We start from the raw sequence: 20150 nt of genomic DNA on the forward strand, positions 1-20150 counted from the left end.
CAGCTAACTATTACCGTAATATCGGTAATAGTTTTTATGCAGCACGGGAACGGAAGAATTGAATATGCCCCTTAAAGTCTAACTGTAGAACTATTGACCTCGTACACTATATCATCCAGTGGAAAATTCCCTCTGATCAGAGCAGAATATTTCGGCCTTTCAAGCTAATTCCTTATAAGACCTTTGATCTCAATGAAGATTTTCTACATGCTATAACAGCACTGATGTTTTAACCCATCTTCATCAATCATGACTAATGGATTAAGTTAGGAAATGGTACCAGTCAAGGTTTCCCTCCTAATTTTTGCCCCTTGCATAGAAGCCAGGTTTCTAGGATCAGTTCTATTCCAGATATCAGAGTAGTTCAAACTGACCTTCACCAGTATAAAATCTCATTATTAGCAGATGACTTATTCCTAACTTACTAACCCTCAAGTATCCCTTTAGAATTTGTTTTGAGAACTCACCATCTATGGTACATTTTCAGGATACAAAATGAATAACTCCAAAAGCAGAAGCATTAGCACTACCTCACACCAGTAAGTTGCTTGAAGTTCCTCTGGATACCAAAATCCATTCAATATCTGGGTTTTTCTATTACTCAAGATAACAGCCAGCTATTCCAATCCAATATCTTTCTCCTATTCAAGACTTTATTTCCGCTCATATATTTAAATTACTGCAAACAGTCCAATAAATTTATCTGGGAAATAAAAAGCCCAAAATTACAAAATGATTCTGATGAAATCTACAGCTTCAGGTGGGCTAGGCTGACCCAAGCTACTCCGCTTAGTCACATAATGTCTTGGCATGCCAGACCAGGGTTGAAAAAGTAGTTATAAATTGAAAATGCTCATTTGAGTGACCACCTGGACTTACCTGGCTCCTGAAAGGACATAGACCAGTCTCTTCCTATGAAATAATGACTATTCTATTTACTGCATCAGTTTGGAATAATGGGCTATTTAAGTGTGCAACATATCCCTAACCTCTCAGCCCTTTGTAGCGCCATCTGATGTTACGTCAGAGGAACGAGACCAGATATTTACATTTCCAAAGTGGGTGTCAGACGTTTCCTCCATATCATAGGAGACTTCACCCCATCTTCACTATTGAGATACAGGAAAAATATGGATTTGCACAATTCACCTTCTTCCAATACCTGCAATTAAAAAAAAAAAAAACTGTATTCACACTCATATTGAATGAGTACATTAACCCAGTTTGTGCGTATTTGTACATACACCGCAAATAGAAAAGGGGTGATCTTGATTTTATATAGCACTGTGTTGTGTCCTAAATCTCAAACACTTGAGCCACACAAAGCCCCTTTGAGAACTAGAACTGAATTTAACATCTAGAAGTTCCATCTAGATCACATAAGATTTACTCCAGACCTCCAACCTGCGTTGGCGAAATTGTGGGCAATTTAGGATCGTCATGCGCATTTAGTTGGAATGTCCCCTTAAGTATCAGATATTTGGGTTGATATTTAACAGGCCCATCAAATCACTCAACAAACAAACATGTAGATAGTCATTTCTCATTTACTACTCATTTACACAAGAAGAAGCAAGCCCTCCTCCCCAGTTAGAAATGCCTTGTTGAAACAGCTATGGGTTGTATGCTCTATGTAATACCTTTCCAACTTAATGAATTACAGGGTTCTGACTTTCACAAAACTTGAAGCCCCTGTTACCAATACAATATTTCCCCTGTTCACAAAGCTTCTTAAATAATTTATCTGAATGGAACTTACCCTACAGATATTCCCTCTTTCCCTTAACTTTATAATTTCCTTTGCTAAATGCTGTTTAATATAAATCTTTAACTACAAGAATGACAGGTGTTTAGGTCTTATTCTTCTTTGTTAGTGTGGCTTTTCATGCCATTCCAAGGCTCCATATGCCATAAGTTTCATTATATTTGAGTCATACAGAAAGTTGTAAATGTTCTTAGCTAAAGAAAGAAGTACAGTTTTATATTGACAGAAGAGGAGCGGATAATGGCAATGTTAAATAAAATCATTGGATCTTTGATGTAAAAAATAGGTACTGAAATTATAATCTCTTCACCCAGATATTGATGATAATATGTTTGTAAAAACTTCCACTAAAGAAGAATGGATTTCTCAAGGAGATTACTACGCCAACCACCAATGTTGGAAGGTACAGTTTGTTGAAATTGCTTTAAATAAGTGTTTTACTAAATGCAGACTTTTTGTACATATGCCGCTGTCACCTAAATCATCATCATCAGCAGCATTTATTTATGTAGCGCCAGCAAATTCCGTAGCACTTTAAAATTGGAATTACAATTGGGAACAAACATTAATAAAACAGTACTGGGTAATAGAGACAGTCAGAGAGGTAAGAGGGCTCTGCTCGCAAGCTTACAATCTATGGGACAATGCGAGATTGAAACACAAGGGCACATGCTACATCATATTGCACTTTGGACCAGCTAGAATGCAAAGGTAAAATGTATTGAGCGGGCTTTGTGATCAGTCACACAGCAATGTTGGTCAGAGGGTTGTTGTCTTGTGTTGGCTGTGTAGAGGGTGATAATAGGCTAACCTAGGGAGATTAAGTGGGTGGTTGAAGAATATCATAAGCTTGTCTGAAGAGGTGGGTTTTCAGAGAACGCTTGAAGGTTTGAAGACTAGAGAAAAATCTTATTGTGCGAGGGAGGGAATTCCACAAAGTGGGTGCAGCCCGAAAAAAGTCCTGTAACCGGGAATGGGAGGATGTGATGAGAGTGGAAGAGAGATGCAGATCTTGTGCAGAACGGAGGTGTCTAGTTGGGAGATATTTTGAGACAAGTGAGGAGATGTTTGTCTGTGCAATTTTGTTGATGGCCTTGTATGTTGGTAGAAGAATTTTGTATTGGATTCGTTGAAAAACAGGCAACCAATGTAGAGACTGGCAGAGTGGCTCAGCAGAGGAAGAACGGTTTGCAAGGAAAATCAGTCTAGCCGCTGCATGCAAAATAGATGTAGGGTTTCAATTCTGATTTTTGGAAGACCAGTAAGGAGGGAATTGCAATATTCGATGCGGGAGATGATGAGTGCATGAATTAAGGTTTTTGCAGTGTCTTGTGTGAGATATGTGCGTATTCTGGAAATGTTCTTTAGATGTATGTAACATGATTTAGATATAGAGTCGATGTGGGAAACAAAGGATAGTTGTGAGTCAAAGAATACACCTAGGCAGCGAGCTTGCGGGGTGGGATTTATGGTCATGTTATCAACAGAAATTGAAATGTCAGGCAGGAAGCTTTTGTTTTTTGGGTGGGAATAATATTAATTCAGTTTTTGAAAGATTGAGTTTGAGTTGGCGAGATGACATCCAAGATGAAATGGCAGAAAGACAGTCAGTAACATGAGACAACATAGATGGTGAGAGATCAGGAGAGGATGGATAGATTTGTTTATCATCTGCATAGAGATGATATTGAAATCAAAAGCATCTTATTAATTTTCCAAGAGAAGTGGTGTAGATGGAGAATAGCAGAAGACTTAGGACTGAGCCTTGTGGTACTCAACTGATAAAGGAAGCGGAGCAGAGGTGGATCCAGAGAAATTAACACTGAAAGAGCGATTAGATAACTAGGATGAGAACCAGGATAGGACAGTGCCTTCAAGACCTAGGGATTGTAGCGTTTGTATGAGGAGAGTGTGGGCAACAGTGTCAAATGCAGCAGAGAGATCCAGGAGATTTAGAAGAGATTAATGGCCTTCAGTTTTTGCTGTGATAAAATCATTTGATGACAGTGGTCAATGCAGTCTCTGTGGAGTGTTGAGATTAAAAGCCTGACTGAAGGGAATCCAGTACGTTGTTTGCTGTAAGAAAGTGTGAGCGGGGAGTGTGGGCTATTCTCTTAAGAAGCTTGGAGGAGCATGGGAGCTGCGATTGGGCGGTAATTTGAGCGAGAGTTTGGGTCAAAATTTAGCTTTTTCAAAATAGAAGTAATCATTGCATGCTTGAATAGTGATGGAAAAATACCAGCAGAGAGAGATTACAGGTTTTAGTTAGAGGTGGAATAAGCGCAGGAGACAGGGACCTACCAATTTGTGATGGTATGGGATCAAGAGGAAAGGAGGTAGAGAAGGAAGATGAGAAGAGAGTAGAAACTTGTGGGATCAGATGAAGAGTGTCAGAGGGTGCTATAAAGGAATTGAGATGACTGCTTGTCGAGGGAGATGACACCATTTCAAGTCTGATCTGATCTATTTTGTCCTTGAAATAGGAAGCAAGATCCTGGGCACTGATGGTAGTCGGAGGGTTTAGAAGAGATTTAAATGTATTAAAAAGGCGTTTGGGGTTAGAAGCCTCAGCATAGATGAGAGATTGGAAGTATGTTTGTTTTGCAGTGTCCAGAGCATTTTGATAGGAGTGGTAGATAGCAGTATATGTGATGAAATCATTAGAGGTACAAGATTTATGCCAGTGACGTTCTGCTTTACGAGAGAGTTTTTATACAGTTTGTGTTACTTTAGTGTGCCATGGTTTGGCAACAATGTCTACGAGGAGTATGTAGAGCCGCTGGAGCCACTTGATCAAGGGCAGTTGCTAGGATTTGGTGAAAATGAGGTACTGCCCTATCAGGGGAGGAGAATGTAGAAATTGGGGAGAGAAGGTGTAGAATAGTGGTGGAAAAACTGTTGAGAATCAATAGAGTTAATATTCCTGTGGGTGCGAGGAGGCATGGAATAGTTTGACATGGGGAGGGTAAAGACCTGGGGGTGAGCAAGTAACTTATAAAGTGATGATCCGAGAGGGGGAAAGGAGTGTTAAGGAAATGAGAAACTGAGCATAGTCTAGTGAAAACAAGATCAAGACAGTGGCCATTCTGATGAGTAGCTGATTCAGTCCACTGAGAGAGGTCAAGTGAGGATGTTAGAGAGAGTAGTTTGGAAGCAGCATTGGAATGTGGATTTGCAATAGAGATTTTGAAATCACCCATGATGATGGTGGGGATGTCAGAGGATAAGAAGTGAAGGAGCCATGCAGAGAAGTGTTCAAAAAAATAATTGTTGGTGAGATCCATGGGGGCGATAGATGATAGCAACACGTATAGAGAATGGGTTATAAATCCTAACAGCATGTACTTCAAAAGATGTGAACGTGAGTGATGGGACATTTGGTAGAACTGTGAATGTGCACTGTGGGGAGAGAAGTAGTCCAACCCCACCTCCTTGTCTGCCTCCAGGTCTGGGGGTGTGGGTGAAATGGAGATCACCATGTGAAAGGGCTACAGGTGAGGCAGTCTCTGATTGCGTGAGCCATGTTTCTGTTATTGCCATAAGATTGAGGTTGTTTGAGAGGAAGACATCGTGTATGGGGGTGTTTGTTATAAACAGAGTGTGCATTCCAAAGGGCACATTTTAAAGGACCTTGGTATAGAGGGGAGACAGGTGAAGCGTTTGAGGTTTGCTGGATTTCTGTAGTGTTCAGATATGTGTGAGGGGGACCTGGATTAGGTGATATATCACCAGCTACTAGAAGCAGGGAGGAAGAAAGATAGGAAAGATGATTGTAAGATGTGTGTCCTTTTTAGTTTCTTGCGACAGGGTGAGGCTGTTATAGCTATTGAATTTAGATAGGACAACAGTTCATGAGTGTTAACTAGAGGTGAATGAAGTAATGATGGGGCAATGTGGACAGAGGTGTGTGTTGCAGGATGGGTGAGGGATGATATAGTCCTAAATATAATGCCATGAAAGGAGAGGAAGAAAAATAATTTGGCAAACATTGGGATTTATGGGTAAAATGGCAAAAAATGAGGGAATTAAAAGAATTGCCTAGTTGCAATGTCCTGTGCAATCAGAAAAGTAGTGCAGCGTGAGGCTACAGTAGATGTAGTTTGTTCCTGGATGTCTGGATAACATGGAGTAATGATGTGGGGGAGTGGGTGGAAGTGTTGAATGGAGAGTAATGAGGCACAGGTGATGGAGTAGCTGAGTTCTTGCAGAGTCATGAGAGAGTAGAGTGGTTCAAACTCCTTTCCATTTCTTTATACTTGTGATGGCAGACAATGCATTGAGTAGAAGTGAAAGTGTAGTGATGAGATGGAGGACTAAAACAGCTGTAGCATGGGTAGGGAGTGGCTGAGCAAGTAGTACAGCAGGCAGATTAAACAGAGGGCATGTTGCAGGGAAAATAAACTGACAGATAAAACAAACTTTCATGAGGTGAGAAGAAAATAAGTTCAGAGTCCAAAACAGTCTTCATGTTGTGTGAAGCTTGTAGCCAGAGAGAGATGGAAACATCAGGGGTAGATTATGGAGTTTCAGGTGAATACTGACTGTTGTCCTTGTGTAGCTGTGGTAATAGGTGTTAGGAACCCCTCAGCCAGTACAGCAGCACCCGGAGTCTGCTCTGACAGTCTGGTGTTCGCTGGAGCCCCTAGTGGTGGGGACAGACTTGGCCGCAGACTACAGAGGGTCGTGTGGTGTGCACCGGCTGCGGGGAACCCAGGAGCAGAGGGTAATGGCAGATAGCAAATCCAAGGAACAGGCCGAGGTCAGAGGTCACTTGCTGGGAAGAATCGTCAGAAAACACACCAGGGATCGAGGTCACGAGCAAACTGGAAGAACGGTAAACACGCCAGAAGTCGGGGTCACAGGAAACACAAGCAGAGTCCAAATCCAGGCCAAGGGGTCATACACGGGCAAACAGAGATCCAAAAGGCTAACAGAAGGAACACAGCAGCAGGCAGTAACACAGTAACTGGAAGCTATAACCGGCAGGGAGGCTAAGCCCTCCCTGCCCTAAATACAGAAGTGAACCAATAAGAGCCTAGCTCTCTCCTAGCAGTCTGACTGGCCACTGATAAAATAATTAATTAGCCCGCAGGCTTGTAAGCATATTGCGCACGCGCCCGGCTGCCCCGGTCGTCATAGCGACGGCCGGGGCGCAGGCAGGGGAGTCGCGGCTGCTGGGCACCGCCGCGACTTGTGACAATAGGCAGAATGTTCTTCTCATGTTTCCCCCTGTTTGACTGCGGTATAACTCTGAATTATGCTATTTAAATTTTTTTACACTTGTAACTATACACTTAGAACTATACACACTAGCTATGCTCACATTACTTTGTATTTCACATTTGTTCCTTTTTGCGTGACACAGAACAACATATATAACGGGAGCAGACCGGGATTTGTGCAAAAATTGTACAATCCATCACAGCAGCATAATGCTAAACTTTAAGGTTTTTTTAGGCTGCTTATTGTGGTGAGTATGTGGTTAACTATTAACTTTATCTAGATTGACTATGTGTGAGATAAATACTGTGTATTTTCAGGTTGCTGCAAAGTGTTACCAAAAGGGTGGAGCAATAGAGAAAGAGAAACTTGCCTTTGCCCATGATGAAGTGTTACAGTTGCAGTCTAGGAAAGCCAATGCAAGGTGAGCACAGAAATTTCACATTTCATAAACAGGTAGAAATGTTTTTTTTTATTTTGATCAGAGGTCACAAAGTGTCTGCCTTATTAAAAGTCTTAGGACCAAGGCATGTGTGTAGGCAAACCCCGGTCATTAAATGCAACCCAGAGACTATTGTAAAACCGTAAATAGTCACTTCTGCTAATATATGTATGCAAGTAACTATTATTTTTTTTTACCACAGGGAAAAACAAATGGGATATATGATGCTTGCCAAGACCTACTTGGAATGTAGAGAAGCAAAACTGGCTCTGAAATGCCTTATGAAGGCCAGTAAATTTAAACTGTGTGCAGAAATCTGCAAGAAACTGGAAAAGGTAAAATCACTTGATAAAAAGCTCCACAGAAGAGTACAATGGCAGATTTAGTTTTTTGTATTTTCCCCAATAAAAGTTTTTGCAGTGCTACCATGGAATATGTGCTATGCACATCTGCAGAAAGTAATACTTCCTATTTCTAATACCTGCCTTTTTTCACTTTTGTAAACCAAAGGTAAGGGTGACTAAAATGTGATTGACCACACTTTAACAATTTACTACTGTCCCCCTACAGTTCATTGTGGTATTCATCTGGGGCTTTCTAACTCTCCCTTTGCTTGTACTGTAATTTTTACCTTGTTGATGATAAAATTATATCCGTGTAAAAATTATACTACACTACACTCAGAATGCCATTAAGCTGGACTGGTATGTATATCATCATTATCATAATCATCAACATTTATTTATATAGCTCCAGCAGATTCCATAGCGCTTTATAATTGGGATGAATGTAGGTTATTTACCGATGGTGGCACATTGATTTCCTCATCTCTTTACTCAGATTCTGTCCCTAGTTTATATGATGAACAAAGTAGAAAAAGCAATAACAGCACACCCGCAAAATGCAAATAGATTTGTATTAGCAAAGTGAAAATAAATATACTATACTATATATATGTTCACTATGTGTATATAGAAAGTGACAGTCTCCAATGTGCATTCAGTATTAGCCATATACAATGAAAGAAGATCCCCAACATTTTTTTTGAATAATCCCTTTCTCAAGAGATTTCTCTTGCATCAAAGTTAACACAGCCATCTGTGCAGTGTCTGAAGTCATGACATTGACACCCTGTAATCCCTGGTTACCATGGCAACAAGTAAACAGGCAGAATAGAAGCAAAACAGTATAAATAATGGGATTGTTGCATCACAGTGCAGCAGAATAAAAAAAGCTTCATTTGCACATTCAGATTCACTTCCAATGCACATATTAATCAGTGTAAAACAAAGTAACATTTTGAAGCATAGTCAGTCGAGATTAGGCATAAAGGATTTTCAATTAACATGTAGGAGTTACAGAAATACAGATAGACCTCTATACATATTTATCCAACATGTCACAAACCATTGCAATTCCATTTGTTTTAATTCACATGTGAAGTCTCCACCTTTCATATATAGGCCACAAACTTTTCCACTAGAAAAAAAAACTTTGACTGGTACCATGGGTGTCCTGCCACCATAGAGGTCTAACCACCACAGAATCTGGTCCTCACAAAATTGCACTGTGCCCATATGAAAGCATACCATCTGGTTGACAGATAGTCTAATTAGATTAGGTACCTAATTGAGTGAGTGAGTTACTAATAAAACTAAATGCATCATTGAGATCACCTGAAATGGTGCCAACAGGTTTTTTAGGTACAGATGGAAAATGAAAATGACCTATAAACACTGTGGGATCACATATCACAGGGTTTCTTACTGTGTATGGCTAATTAGAACTGAATATTAATCAGATTTTAATATGGTGGATTTTCGTACTAGTGTCACATTTCCTGTTTATTCTATATACCAATAGTGTGCAATTTGAAGATGTTTTAAAAGTAACAATATTCTATCCACCTTGAAACTACACCCACTTTGGTCTAATTCTCATGTAGCACACTGTTACCAGATAGGAGCCACTAGACAGAATGTTTGACACTAAAGAGAGCAGAGGGCTTTGAGTGCTAGAGGACTGATTAGAAATACTCCTCATATACAACTTTGCATGACCTAGTAACAAATATTTGGGTGTTATGACGTCACTGGGCAGTAGCCACATTAAAGATTTGAGCATTATAGAAAACACAATAAGGGAAGGCATAATCCCCCAAATTTGCTCAAAAGATGTGATGTTTATGCTTTTGCATAGCGTGTGTCTCAAAAGCTGAGAGTAGGCATGAACCTTGATTTGTGCTGAGTGGATCATCTAGGCACACTGGTGAAACCCCAAGGTGTTTTATGGTGCACATCAAGTGCACTTCATCAGTTTCTTCCTCTGGAGTTCCAGTAAGTTTGTTCTGACAGTTTGGCTAAGGGCCAGACAGTTTGCTAACATCTGCTGGTGAGATAATAAAACTGTTTAACTGACAGTCCTAACAAATAACATAGAGCTGTGTCTAGAAAACTGTTGCTTTGATGTTGCTGTTGTTTTCTATTTCCCGAGTTTAGGATTTTCTCAGGTGTGTGTGTGTGTGTGTGTGACATTACAGGTGATTAATTATTTTAGATAAAGGTAATGAGAGATACATGTATTTCTTGCAATAGAATCTTAACAATTCATTAAAAGTAGTCAAACAGATCAGTGATGGACCAAAATGTCACTTTTCTTCATAAAATATCAAATGGACAAAGAATGGTGATGCAACATTTTGTAACTGAACACTTTTTTTTTTTTATCCTGCTTATATTATTTTGAATGGCTTTTACACTTTTTGTGTTCTAGACCAAGGATGCAGCCTTCTTTTACAAAAAAGCACAGGACAACAAAGTTGCTGCTCAATTATATGAACAGAGTGGAGAGTTGGAAGCAGCACTTAACCTATATTACCATGAGAAGATGTATGAAGAAGCTGCTGATGTTATTGAAAGGTGAAAAATTATGAAATCTCATTTTAACTCTAAGAACACAAAATCCTCCCTTTACGTTTTCATGTTCCTTTGTATTGTTTTACCTATTGTTCATTCTATGTATTTGTAGACACCAAAAGAAGCACCCTGATGCATCATTACAGTTCAATGTGAAACAGTTCTATTTAGAAGCTTCTGCAGATTACTTCAGAAATAATAAACTCAAAAAAATGAGTGAAATGCTCTCTAAACTTGACGTTGAAGATCAATTGGTCTTCCTTAAGAATCGAAAATGCTGGAGGGAAGCAGCAGGCTTGCTTACGAGTAAAAGCAGATGTGAAGAAGCGGCATGTCTGATGAGAGAGAATGGCATGTTGTTAGAAGCAGCCGACTTGACAAAAAAGAGAGAATTTCGGGCATCATGTCTGCTTGCAGCAGCACGTCACAGCGTAGCAAACGGTGAAAACCCTGGCACAGTTCTTTCTGAGGCTCTGAAGATTTTTATTGACACAAACTACCAAATTGAGGCTGCGGAGGCTCTCCTCATTCAAGGAATATTGGAAAGTGATTTTGATAAAATTAAAAAATCATTTTTCAATTTTAAGCAGTCATCTCACCATGCTGGTGTCGTAGAAGCACTCTTTCAAGCTTTAATCTGTGATGAATCCAATCCATTAGTGCTGTCTATGGCTTCATATGGACTAGAGTCTCTGATGACCCTCGTAAAAGCACTGAAGGACACAAAAAACAATGCGGAGAGGGAAATGGTTAAATACTGTCTAGATTTTTATGGACTTGTACAAATGGATGAACACCAGTGCTCCATTCTTCACCACGAGGGGGCGAGATTTGTAAAGATTAAAACAGAAGAGAGTAAAGAACCAATGGAGCACAAAGATGTGAAGTTTTTGTTGCAAAAACACTTTCTAAAAATGCTATATGAAATGTCTAAAATGGTCGTTGGAAACCCTTACCCAGATATTTGCCCCAACTACATCATGGGACTGGAGTGTACAGCTGAGAACTGTGGAGATATGCATAAGCCTTTGCAACATTTCCAGTTAAAAAAAATATTGCAGTCTAAAGTCTGTTTAATAACCATTTGTGGATTGCTAGTTGAAGCACAAAACCTCTCTGAAGATTATTGTGATGAGTTCCAAGAAATTGTCAAAGCTCATGGGTATAATTACTGCAATTCCCTTTTAAGTCTTGTATTCTCTAAACATTTTCATCTTCGGCTACTTTCAGAAAACTCAAAAATTTGCAAAGAGGTCCTACTCAAGTTTCCAGTGCCAGGGATTACCATGCTAAATAAATTTGTTGAATCACTTTTCAGTCAAGATAAAAAAGCCATAAGAGAGTCAACTGACCTTTGGCTAAAAGTAATGCAGATCTGTAGCTTACAAACAAAGTACCCAAATGGTCTACAACATTTCCTTGAAAAGGAAGAGAAACATTATAGCGAGGAATATAGCAAGCTAAACAAGAAGGTTAATTATTCACAAGGAGTTGGAAACCGAGTACAATATCCAGAGGGCAGATACGGCATGCTGAAGCCTGAAATGTCAAGTACCTCATCAAAAGTGACGCATATCCATTTTTTTCGACTTCTACAAACGTCATTACAGCAACTGTATGTGAACAGAAACCCAGATAGTTGCAAGAGATATTTTTACAGGTTTATGAATCTGCTAGTAAAGAAATGTGTTGAGCCATTGATTCCTAACATCGGAAATACTGTGATGCTGCTAGAATTCCAGTTTATTCTCTGTAGTGCCATCCTCATGCGACTTGGGAAAGATACCACAGTTGTGCTTCCAAAAAGTTACATTTCCATTCTCCACTATTGGCAATTCATGTTTGGAAAGAAAGGTTCTCTGAAAGATACATACTCCATCTTGTGGGAATACAGACCAAATAATGTTTGGCAGCTTGTGGGGCACTTTAGACATCATCTTTATTATCTTGCTGCTGTTCTTTCTGGTCAGGAGAAAGAAGAGTTCAATGTTCTCCTCGATGCATTTAGTTGTATAGATTGCATTGTTTCAGGAGAAGCTGAAAGAACATTGGTGCTTTGGTTAGTAATGATGGTAAATCTCACTGGTGTTGTCAATGAAAACGCAAAACCTATACTGAGAAAACATATTCCAAATATCCAGAACAAGTTGAAATGCCTAAAAAATGAATTCCCCTTGAGAGTTCCAAGAAGGCTGGTTAATGCTGTTGACAAAGTTGCCTCAACTGATAAAGCTGAAGAGCTGGTTTCCTTGCTGCAAGAATTGCTTGAACAGCGCGATGATGAACGCTTGGTAGAATGCTCATGGAGATGGGATATTGCCTATATCAAAGGGAACGTACGTGGGATTTTCTTTGATGATAAATTCAAATTTAGAAGATTTTCTTATGTTCAACACAATGTCCAAGATTTAAAACCCATTTACATGGAAAATGAACAAGAGGAATATGAAGAAGAGAAAGTTGATCTAGTGGCAGCCATGGCAGCTGATTTACAGAAGCAAATTGCTTTACGAAGCAAATTGCATAAGCTGTTTCTTGTTGTATACATCTGGGTAAAATGGAAAAGGGCTTGCAGGCACACATTGAAAACACATGTGGAAGAGTTGGTTCCAGATAATTTCAAAAGGGCAAATGTTGACAGAACCCAGTGTGACTTATGTGGTGTGAAATTTTCTCAAGCTATGAATCTCTCTACCCCTCTCGAAATTGAAGAAGACCTAGAAGAGGTTGCAACTCCATCCTCTGTGAAAAATTTGGAGAAAATTGAAGTACAAGATGTGAATGAAGATTATGAAAATCACACTGCCCTCGAGAAACATAGAGAGCAAAACCAGGCCTACAACAAATATCTTCAGTTTTTTAAAATTGAGGTAGATGCAGTGATTAATGAGGGAAAGTCAATTGTACAAACTATGGAGCAGACCTCCGCAAACAGATTAACAGCAAGGGAGGAGTTACACTTGGAAAAGGCAAAGATTGAGAACAAAATTAAAATAATTACTGACTTAATGGAAGAAATCTATGAGAGAAAGACCTGGTCTCGAGGTAAGCCAACACATGTATCGTAACCATTTCAGATATAACCTTTCTAAAGGAAACCAGAGAACAACGTGCTTAATCTCTGGGAGTTGTGATTTCAGATTAGACTACTCCAGTGATGGCTAACCTGTGACACTCCAGGTGTTGTGAAACTACAAGCCCCAGCATGCTTTGCCAGTAGATAACTAGCTGATAGCTGGCAAAGCATGCTGGGGCTTGTAGTTTCACAACACCTGGAGTGTCACAGGTTAGCCATCACTGGACTACTCTATACCTACATTGCCTATTCGCATGACCTATAGAAGATTAATGTACACTTGTTTGCTGTTTAGTCTTTACTTTGGTATACAAAGATTATATACAACCCCTATTTAGAATTGGTTCATTGTTATTAGATAAACGGGGTGCTATGTCATGGCAGATATATTTAAAAGGAGAATAATGTATACTCTTATCAATACAGCTTACTTTCGCTGTCATTTTGTATAAATGTTGAGTGCATAAATTCAATATTCAATATGTACTTCTAAATATTAACATTAGTATGAACTGCAATACTTGCCAAATAGTCATAGGAAAATTCTAGAATATATTATATGGCAATAACTTTTATGCATGTCTCCATTTTTTTTATTCAGTTTTAATTATTGTAAATATATATATATATATATTTTTTATTTTGTACTCTCTAACCCTTTTAATGCCATATGTTTAAAAAAAATATAATTCCAGAAATAAGGGGTAATGGACACAACTCCACACATCTTTAAACTGCAGCTGTCAATAACAGCTGGTGGATAAACAATGGGACCAGGAACACATTAGTTCAGTTCCAGAATCCATAAGTGAGCACATGCAGAAGCACCTGAGTTCTGCTACATTGTGATGAAAGTACAGTACACTTTCATTGGCACTTGGATTTGTACTGAAGCTGATATTCTTTGCATTATCAAAGGATATTAACATGTAAATCATCAATAGGGACTCTTCCTGACAGATGGGTATCTTGTTTGAGATACCAGAATCTGTTCCTAAGCAAGGACTTACTTTTAGATCTGTGATGGCTTGAATCCAATAGTATCTAAGTGATTGTTATTGATGTTGTTAATAACTCCAGTTTGAATTGTATTTATTAATAATATAAATAGTGCAGAGACTCTTAGGGCTAGATTTACTAAACTGGGCGTTTGGGAAAGTGGAGATGTTGCCTATAGCAACCAATCAGATTCTAGCTTTCATTTAGTTAGTGCATTCTACAAAATGACAGCTAGAATCTGATTGGTTGCTATAGGCAACATCTCCACTTTTTCAAACCCGCAGTTTAGTAAATATAACCCTTAGTCTCTAGTGACTCTTAAAATGATCTTAAGATAGGAGTAAGGAAATAAAACACACACAAACACATACACCATTTTTTCCCCCTAAAACTCAGTAAAACCTAGATTAAAATGACACATTTGGTATCCCATAATTTGTAGAATTAGACAAATATCTTTCAAGTTTCTATTTTTTTCCCATTTAATAGTACTATTGGTAAGTTATAAAGACCTGTACCCTTGTTGGTGTGATGTATAATAGTGTATAGGAATTCGCTCACTGTGTATTTGTGCTGAATGGAAACTTCTCCTTCTTTCATCTTCATTCTTTTTTGATCTTTCTTCTCAGTTCTTCCTACATCGCAAAGTAGCACTCTGCTCAAAACAGTTAACAATCTTGAAAAACATGGAGACCAATGCAATTAGTTGCGAGGTGCTGTAGTTAGATCAACCGTTATGGTTCCGTGTGATGTTTAGGTAATGATCTTCACTCATTCCTATTTACCCTGTAAACAAAACAGCGCGCAAGTTGCTATGGAACCTTGCAGCTAATTGAATTTGCCACATAAAGTACGTTAAGGTGTGCAAGTTGCTCAGTTAGGTTGTATGATTCATGTTCAAGCAACATGCCATTTTGTATTGTTTTGCTGCAGCTGAAGAGAACATGAAAAATCCTGTGATTGATTTGACAGTCAGTATTTCTGAAGGTCTCAAACTTCTTGAGAAGACTGAACAAAAGATACCAAAAACAAGAGGTATTTCTATTTATCTCTATATTTTAATGATGATCTTCCACAAGTATGTGATTTAAACATAGGATGACAAGCATTACAAAAACTCTAATTTTAAAGAGGAAGTAAAGGAACGGTTTACATATCATTGCATATAAATGATTGTGTATTACTGAGCAAAATAAGATACATGAAAGCCTGATATTTGAAAACCCATGACATCAGTGAAATAATATGGCAATAGTGGCATATGGCTTTTCAATAACGGCTTTAAGAGACCCAGAGCAAAAAATTACCCTTTCAACCTTCTTATAGCTCGTTGGACTTATTTTATATCGGATGGTGCTTATCTACTTTGTGTCTCTGGAGCAGATACTTCCCAGTGTTCTAGGTAACAGAAATATTCAATGTAAAGTGCATTTTTTTATACACAGTCATTGCCAGTGATCATCAAGCATAACATGAAATACTTTTTTATATAAGCTTGTTGTTTTACATCAGCGCCAAATATGGCCTTTTTCTCCAGCTATTAAATGCACTGCTCCTGATTTTCACCTTATTTTCATTTATTACATGATCATTGGCTGAATAAATTGATGATTATTGTTTGTTTTTAAATCCATTAGCTAAATGAGCCCAGGTTTTTTGTAATTGTAAAATAAGGGGGTGACCTGGGCAGCAGAACATTTTGTAGTGGGTTAAATAATGTAGAGTCAACTTTAGAATTGTGAGCATGGCTATAGCTGTTTTTGATGAAGATGGGATAAAATATTCTATCTATAGGTTAGACTCAATCATTTGGGTTTAGGTGTCATAAGTTAATAACCATAAAACTGAAAATGTCACAATTTATAATGTTTTTTTCAGTGTTTTCCCCTTTTTTATAGTCCGCATATGTGATTCCTTATGAATCATAACATGCATTCAGCTACATGACACTATTATACTGGATACAATTATAAAGGAAGGAATAGTTATATAGAAGCACAGTATTCCACATATTAGCACTACTTTTATATTGATATTTCCAAAATAGCATACAAAATTCTAGTAGGAGCACTTTTGAGTTTTGTTTTGACTCATTGATGAAAAAAATACATTACCCCATAATACAATACTAACCTTTTTCTTTCAATTTCCCTTTTGCATTTTTAGCATTGCTATTTGTACTATTTTTCTTCAATGCACTATTTTATTTTATATTGCAATGCATAACAAACTTTAGAGAAAACAGAGGACGGATCATGGACACTATTTGCACTACTTTTTCCTGTGCTCGGTTTGTGTTCCATTCACTGGAAAGTACATGTAAAGGATATTTCACATACCACCTTTACACTACTCAAAACACGTGAATGAAGCAAAAAAGCATCATGCAATAGGAATTACATTATTCCCTATGATAAATGGATGGAATATACACCTTACAGAAAAAGATGGATCAAGGACACAACATGCACTATTGTATTGTGTCTACTTAATATTCAGCTTACTGTAGGGGTCATTGATCTCTATTCTATGGTCCATGTGTACTTCATTCACCACATTAGGGCATTGACATCACCAGTTCTATTGTTTTACTTTAAAATATATAAATCTTTCTGTTTGGTTTACAGGATTCCAAGAGGATTATGAAATAGACTATTTCGATTTTGAAGAACTTTGCCAAAAGAAACCAAAAAGGGGCAAAAGGAAGAATAAACATCACTGATTCTTCATATCATTTAAAGACACATGTGATAAGGGACTGTCGGTGTCTAAATAATATAAAGGCAAACTGTTTCCTTGTTTTTGTTGAAAAGAGAGGCCAGCCCACATGTGAGCTCTGATATTATTTTATACAGAAGCCAGTTCACTTGTAGCATCATTAAGTCCTGTTAAAGCGGTCAGAAAATAATCTCATGTGCTGATAGGGGCCATCTACGATGATACAACATTTATGGCCGGCAATGGACTAACTTCGCATTTGTGTATTTTATGGGCACAATTATTTAATGTACCCTTTGTAACCTATGTTTGTTTGTTTGGAGATACAATTTGGAAAGCTTGTAATATAATTTTGCATCTTAATTTTGTTTTCTCATAACATTGGTTTTTGAATAAACAAAATAAGAAATCCCCTTAGTACCTCAAATGACTAGCATTTATTTTGTCTTTACATTTCTTTTTATCAGACCATAATGTAAAGACCCTAAAATGTTATTCCAATTTACATAACTTGTTGTTTTAAGCATATCATATCTGCTAAGTAATCCGTTCACTCATTATTAACAGTACTAAAAACATTTATAAAATGCTGAAACCACTAGTTCTTTGCCTAAATAAGCTGCTGTGTGTTTACTAGTTTCACATCTTGTTCCGCTGCACTTTTTAATTTTAAGTTCTTTTACGTTGCACTTAATTTTGTATTCTATTGATCTAAGGTATATGAGATTATGTGCTATGACAGACCATAATCCTGCATCTGTGTTTAGTAGTAATATGTATACAAAAAGTTTGTTTTTCCTTTACAATGGTAGATCAGAAAATTACATTTTGAAAAATCCGTTTTGGTAAAACTGATCTTCCAGAGCGGAAAAACCTCCAACAACTTAGTATTTGCTTTTTGAACCGTATTTGGATAGTGTGTTTCCATTGATTCACTTTTTTTTAATTGGTCAACTGAAAATATTCTAGTATAGTTCCAAAATGGTAATCTTTTTCAGTTTTTTAATAAAATATATATTTTTAATGTAAATTTGCACATTGTTATAGTGCTTGTTTCCAGAGATATTTTTTTCCATAAAAGGGAACCATTTATTTTTATTTCATACTCCTTGCAGTTTGCATTGTTAAACTTTTTTGTCATTGTTTGTTCAATGTTTAAAATAGGTTTACAAAATGTTAATTTTGTCTGAAACAATTTTGATTTCATCATATTCAAATTAAACTTTTAAAAAATAATGTTTTGTCATTTCTCAGTTACCAGGTTCAAATAAAAATAATAATTTAGTAAAAAGTACTTTTTATTGTGTGGATATTTTTGCTCACACTCCTACCACAACACACAGCTCAATTAACTGACTGTTTTTGCTCCGCTTTATATAGACTACAGATGTACGGGCTTGGTTCTCGGAGAACCGAGCCCACCCGAACTGTGCCCACCCGAGTACCAAAGCGAGGCTGCTCTGTACTTTCGCCGCGCCCTTGGAAGTGAAAATGAGGCAAAACGTCATGTTTGTGTCATTGGATCTCACGAGTTTTGGATTCTAGAAGTACCGCCCTCCACGGCAATCGAACAATATTTCACAGAGACACAGAAGGGGTAGCACGGTTCTTGTCAGTCTCTAGTGCAGTTGGGCAGCGTCATATCTAAAACAAAGGCGCGGTGGCAGTTTTCTTAAAAGTTTCCAGTGACATTCTACTGAGTTATAGCCCACACAGAAACGGGAGAGGTCCATTGCTAATTGTCATTGTTGAAAAAGAAATAATAGGGCTGTCAGTGTTCTTCAAAATTTGCAGTCACATTCTACTGTGCCATAGCTCACACAGAAACAGGAGGGTTGGCATTGTCCTTGTCACTCTCCAGTATTCAGTCATGATGATACTAATCCCTCTACGTCATGTGATAAAGCCGATGTTCAAGTGCATAGTGGTTTTAAGTCAGGGAAACAAAAATGTAAAAATAAAAAACTTGTACCTCTCTAATAAAGGTGAAACTTTACTGTAGAAAAACATAAAATTGCCAACATGTCATTCTACCCCAAAAATTAACACGCATATCAACATCAGCTAACTCCCTTCTCTCAGCTAGATCCCAACACCTGCAATCTACACTGTCGTCATCCTCACCCTCATCAGTGTGTACATCATCCTCACACAATACTAATTCATCCCTGCTGGAATCCACCATTGCAGAAGTCTCTGTACTTTGATGTAATTGCCGGTAATGGCATTCCCTGTGGAATTTGAAGTTCATTGTACGACAGAGCTGTCACTATTTTTGGGCAATTCTTTTACACCAGAACAAATGTCAAAATGTTGTGCTGACTCATCTGCATCACCACTGGGTGTCTTGGGAAAGCTAAGTTTTTTTCCTAGCAGCAGTTGCCAAAGAAAATGAAGGAGGATGAGTCTTTGTGTCATGTACCACTTGAGCTGTCAGCTTGCTCACCTGGCGCTCAATGCATTTCTTGAGATCTGGGTCAGTTGGAAAAAAAGAGAAGACTAGCTCTTAAACCTAGTATCATTCACAGTTGCCAAAATGTAGTCGGATTTCAAGATGTTGATAACGCTCGGATCCTGGCAAAGCGAATAAAGTACTTGATCTACACGTCCTACATAGTTAGCGGAATTGCTTAGTTTCATCTCCTCTTTCAATTTCTCTAGCTGCTTTTCCAAAACTCTGGGAATCATTTGACTCAACTGATAGCTTGAGCAAAGTGATTCCCTTAATTAGACTTTTGGAAAAGCACCTTGATGAAGGAGATGAAACAAAGAAATTACGCTAAGTATGTCGGACTTGTAGATGAAGTACTTTAATCACTTTGCCAGGATCGAAGTGTTATCAACTTTTGGAAATCGTATCACTACATTATATCGACTGTGCTTGATCCTAGGTTTAAGAGCTATGTCTTCTCTTTATTTCCCACTGTCCCAGATCAAAAGAGATGCAATGAGCCTCCTGGTGAGAAAGTTGACAGCTGAGGTGGTACCTGACACACAGGCGTTCCCTTCTTCAGT

The 20150-nt window shown here is 38.1% G+C and overlaps 1 protein-coding gene across 2 annotated transcripts in view; it reads left to right on the forward strand.

Annotated features, from left to right (window-relative positions):
- TRANK1 (tetratricopeptide repeat and ankyrin repeat containing 1) overlaps nucleotides 1-18429 on the forward strand; it is an 84534-nt gene extending 66105 nt beyond the window's left edge. For both annotated transcript variants that reach the window (XM_075212628.1, XM_075212629.1), the window contains 7 exons: nucleotides 2080-2168; nucleotides 7306-7409; nucleotides 7630-7762; nucleotides 10200-10345; nucleotides 10455-13387; nucleotides 15351-15452; nucleotides 17045-18429. In XM_075212628.1, the coding sequence (XP_075068729.1) occupies nucleotides 2080-2168; nucleotides 7306-7409; nucleotides 7630-7762; nucleotides 10200-10345; nucleotides 10455-13387; nucleotides 15351-15452; nucleotides 17045-17139 (3602 nt within the window). In that variant the 3' untranslated portion in view covers nucleotides 17140-18429. The remainder of the gene's footprint in view (nucleotides 1-2079; nucleotides 2169-7305; nucleotides 7410-7629; nucleotides 7763-10199; nucleotides 10346-10454; nucleotides 13388-15350; nucleotides 15453-17044) is intronic.
- Nucleotides 18430-20150: the final 1721 nt, after the last annotated feature.

This window comes from Mixophyes fleayi, chromosome 5 (genome assembly GCF_038048845.1).
Source record: "Mixophyes fleayi isolate aMixFle1 chromosome 5, aMixFle1.hap1, whole genome shotgun sequence".
In the NCBI taxonomy this organism is placed as follows: Eukaryota; Metazoa; Chordata; class Amphibia; order Anura; family Limnodynastidae; genus Mixophyes; species Mixophyes fleayi.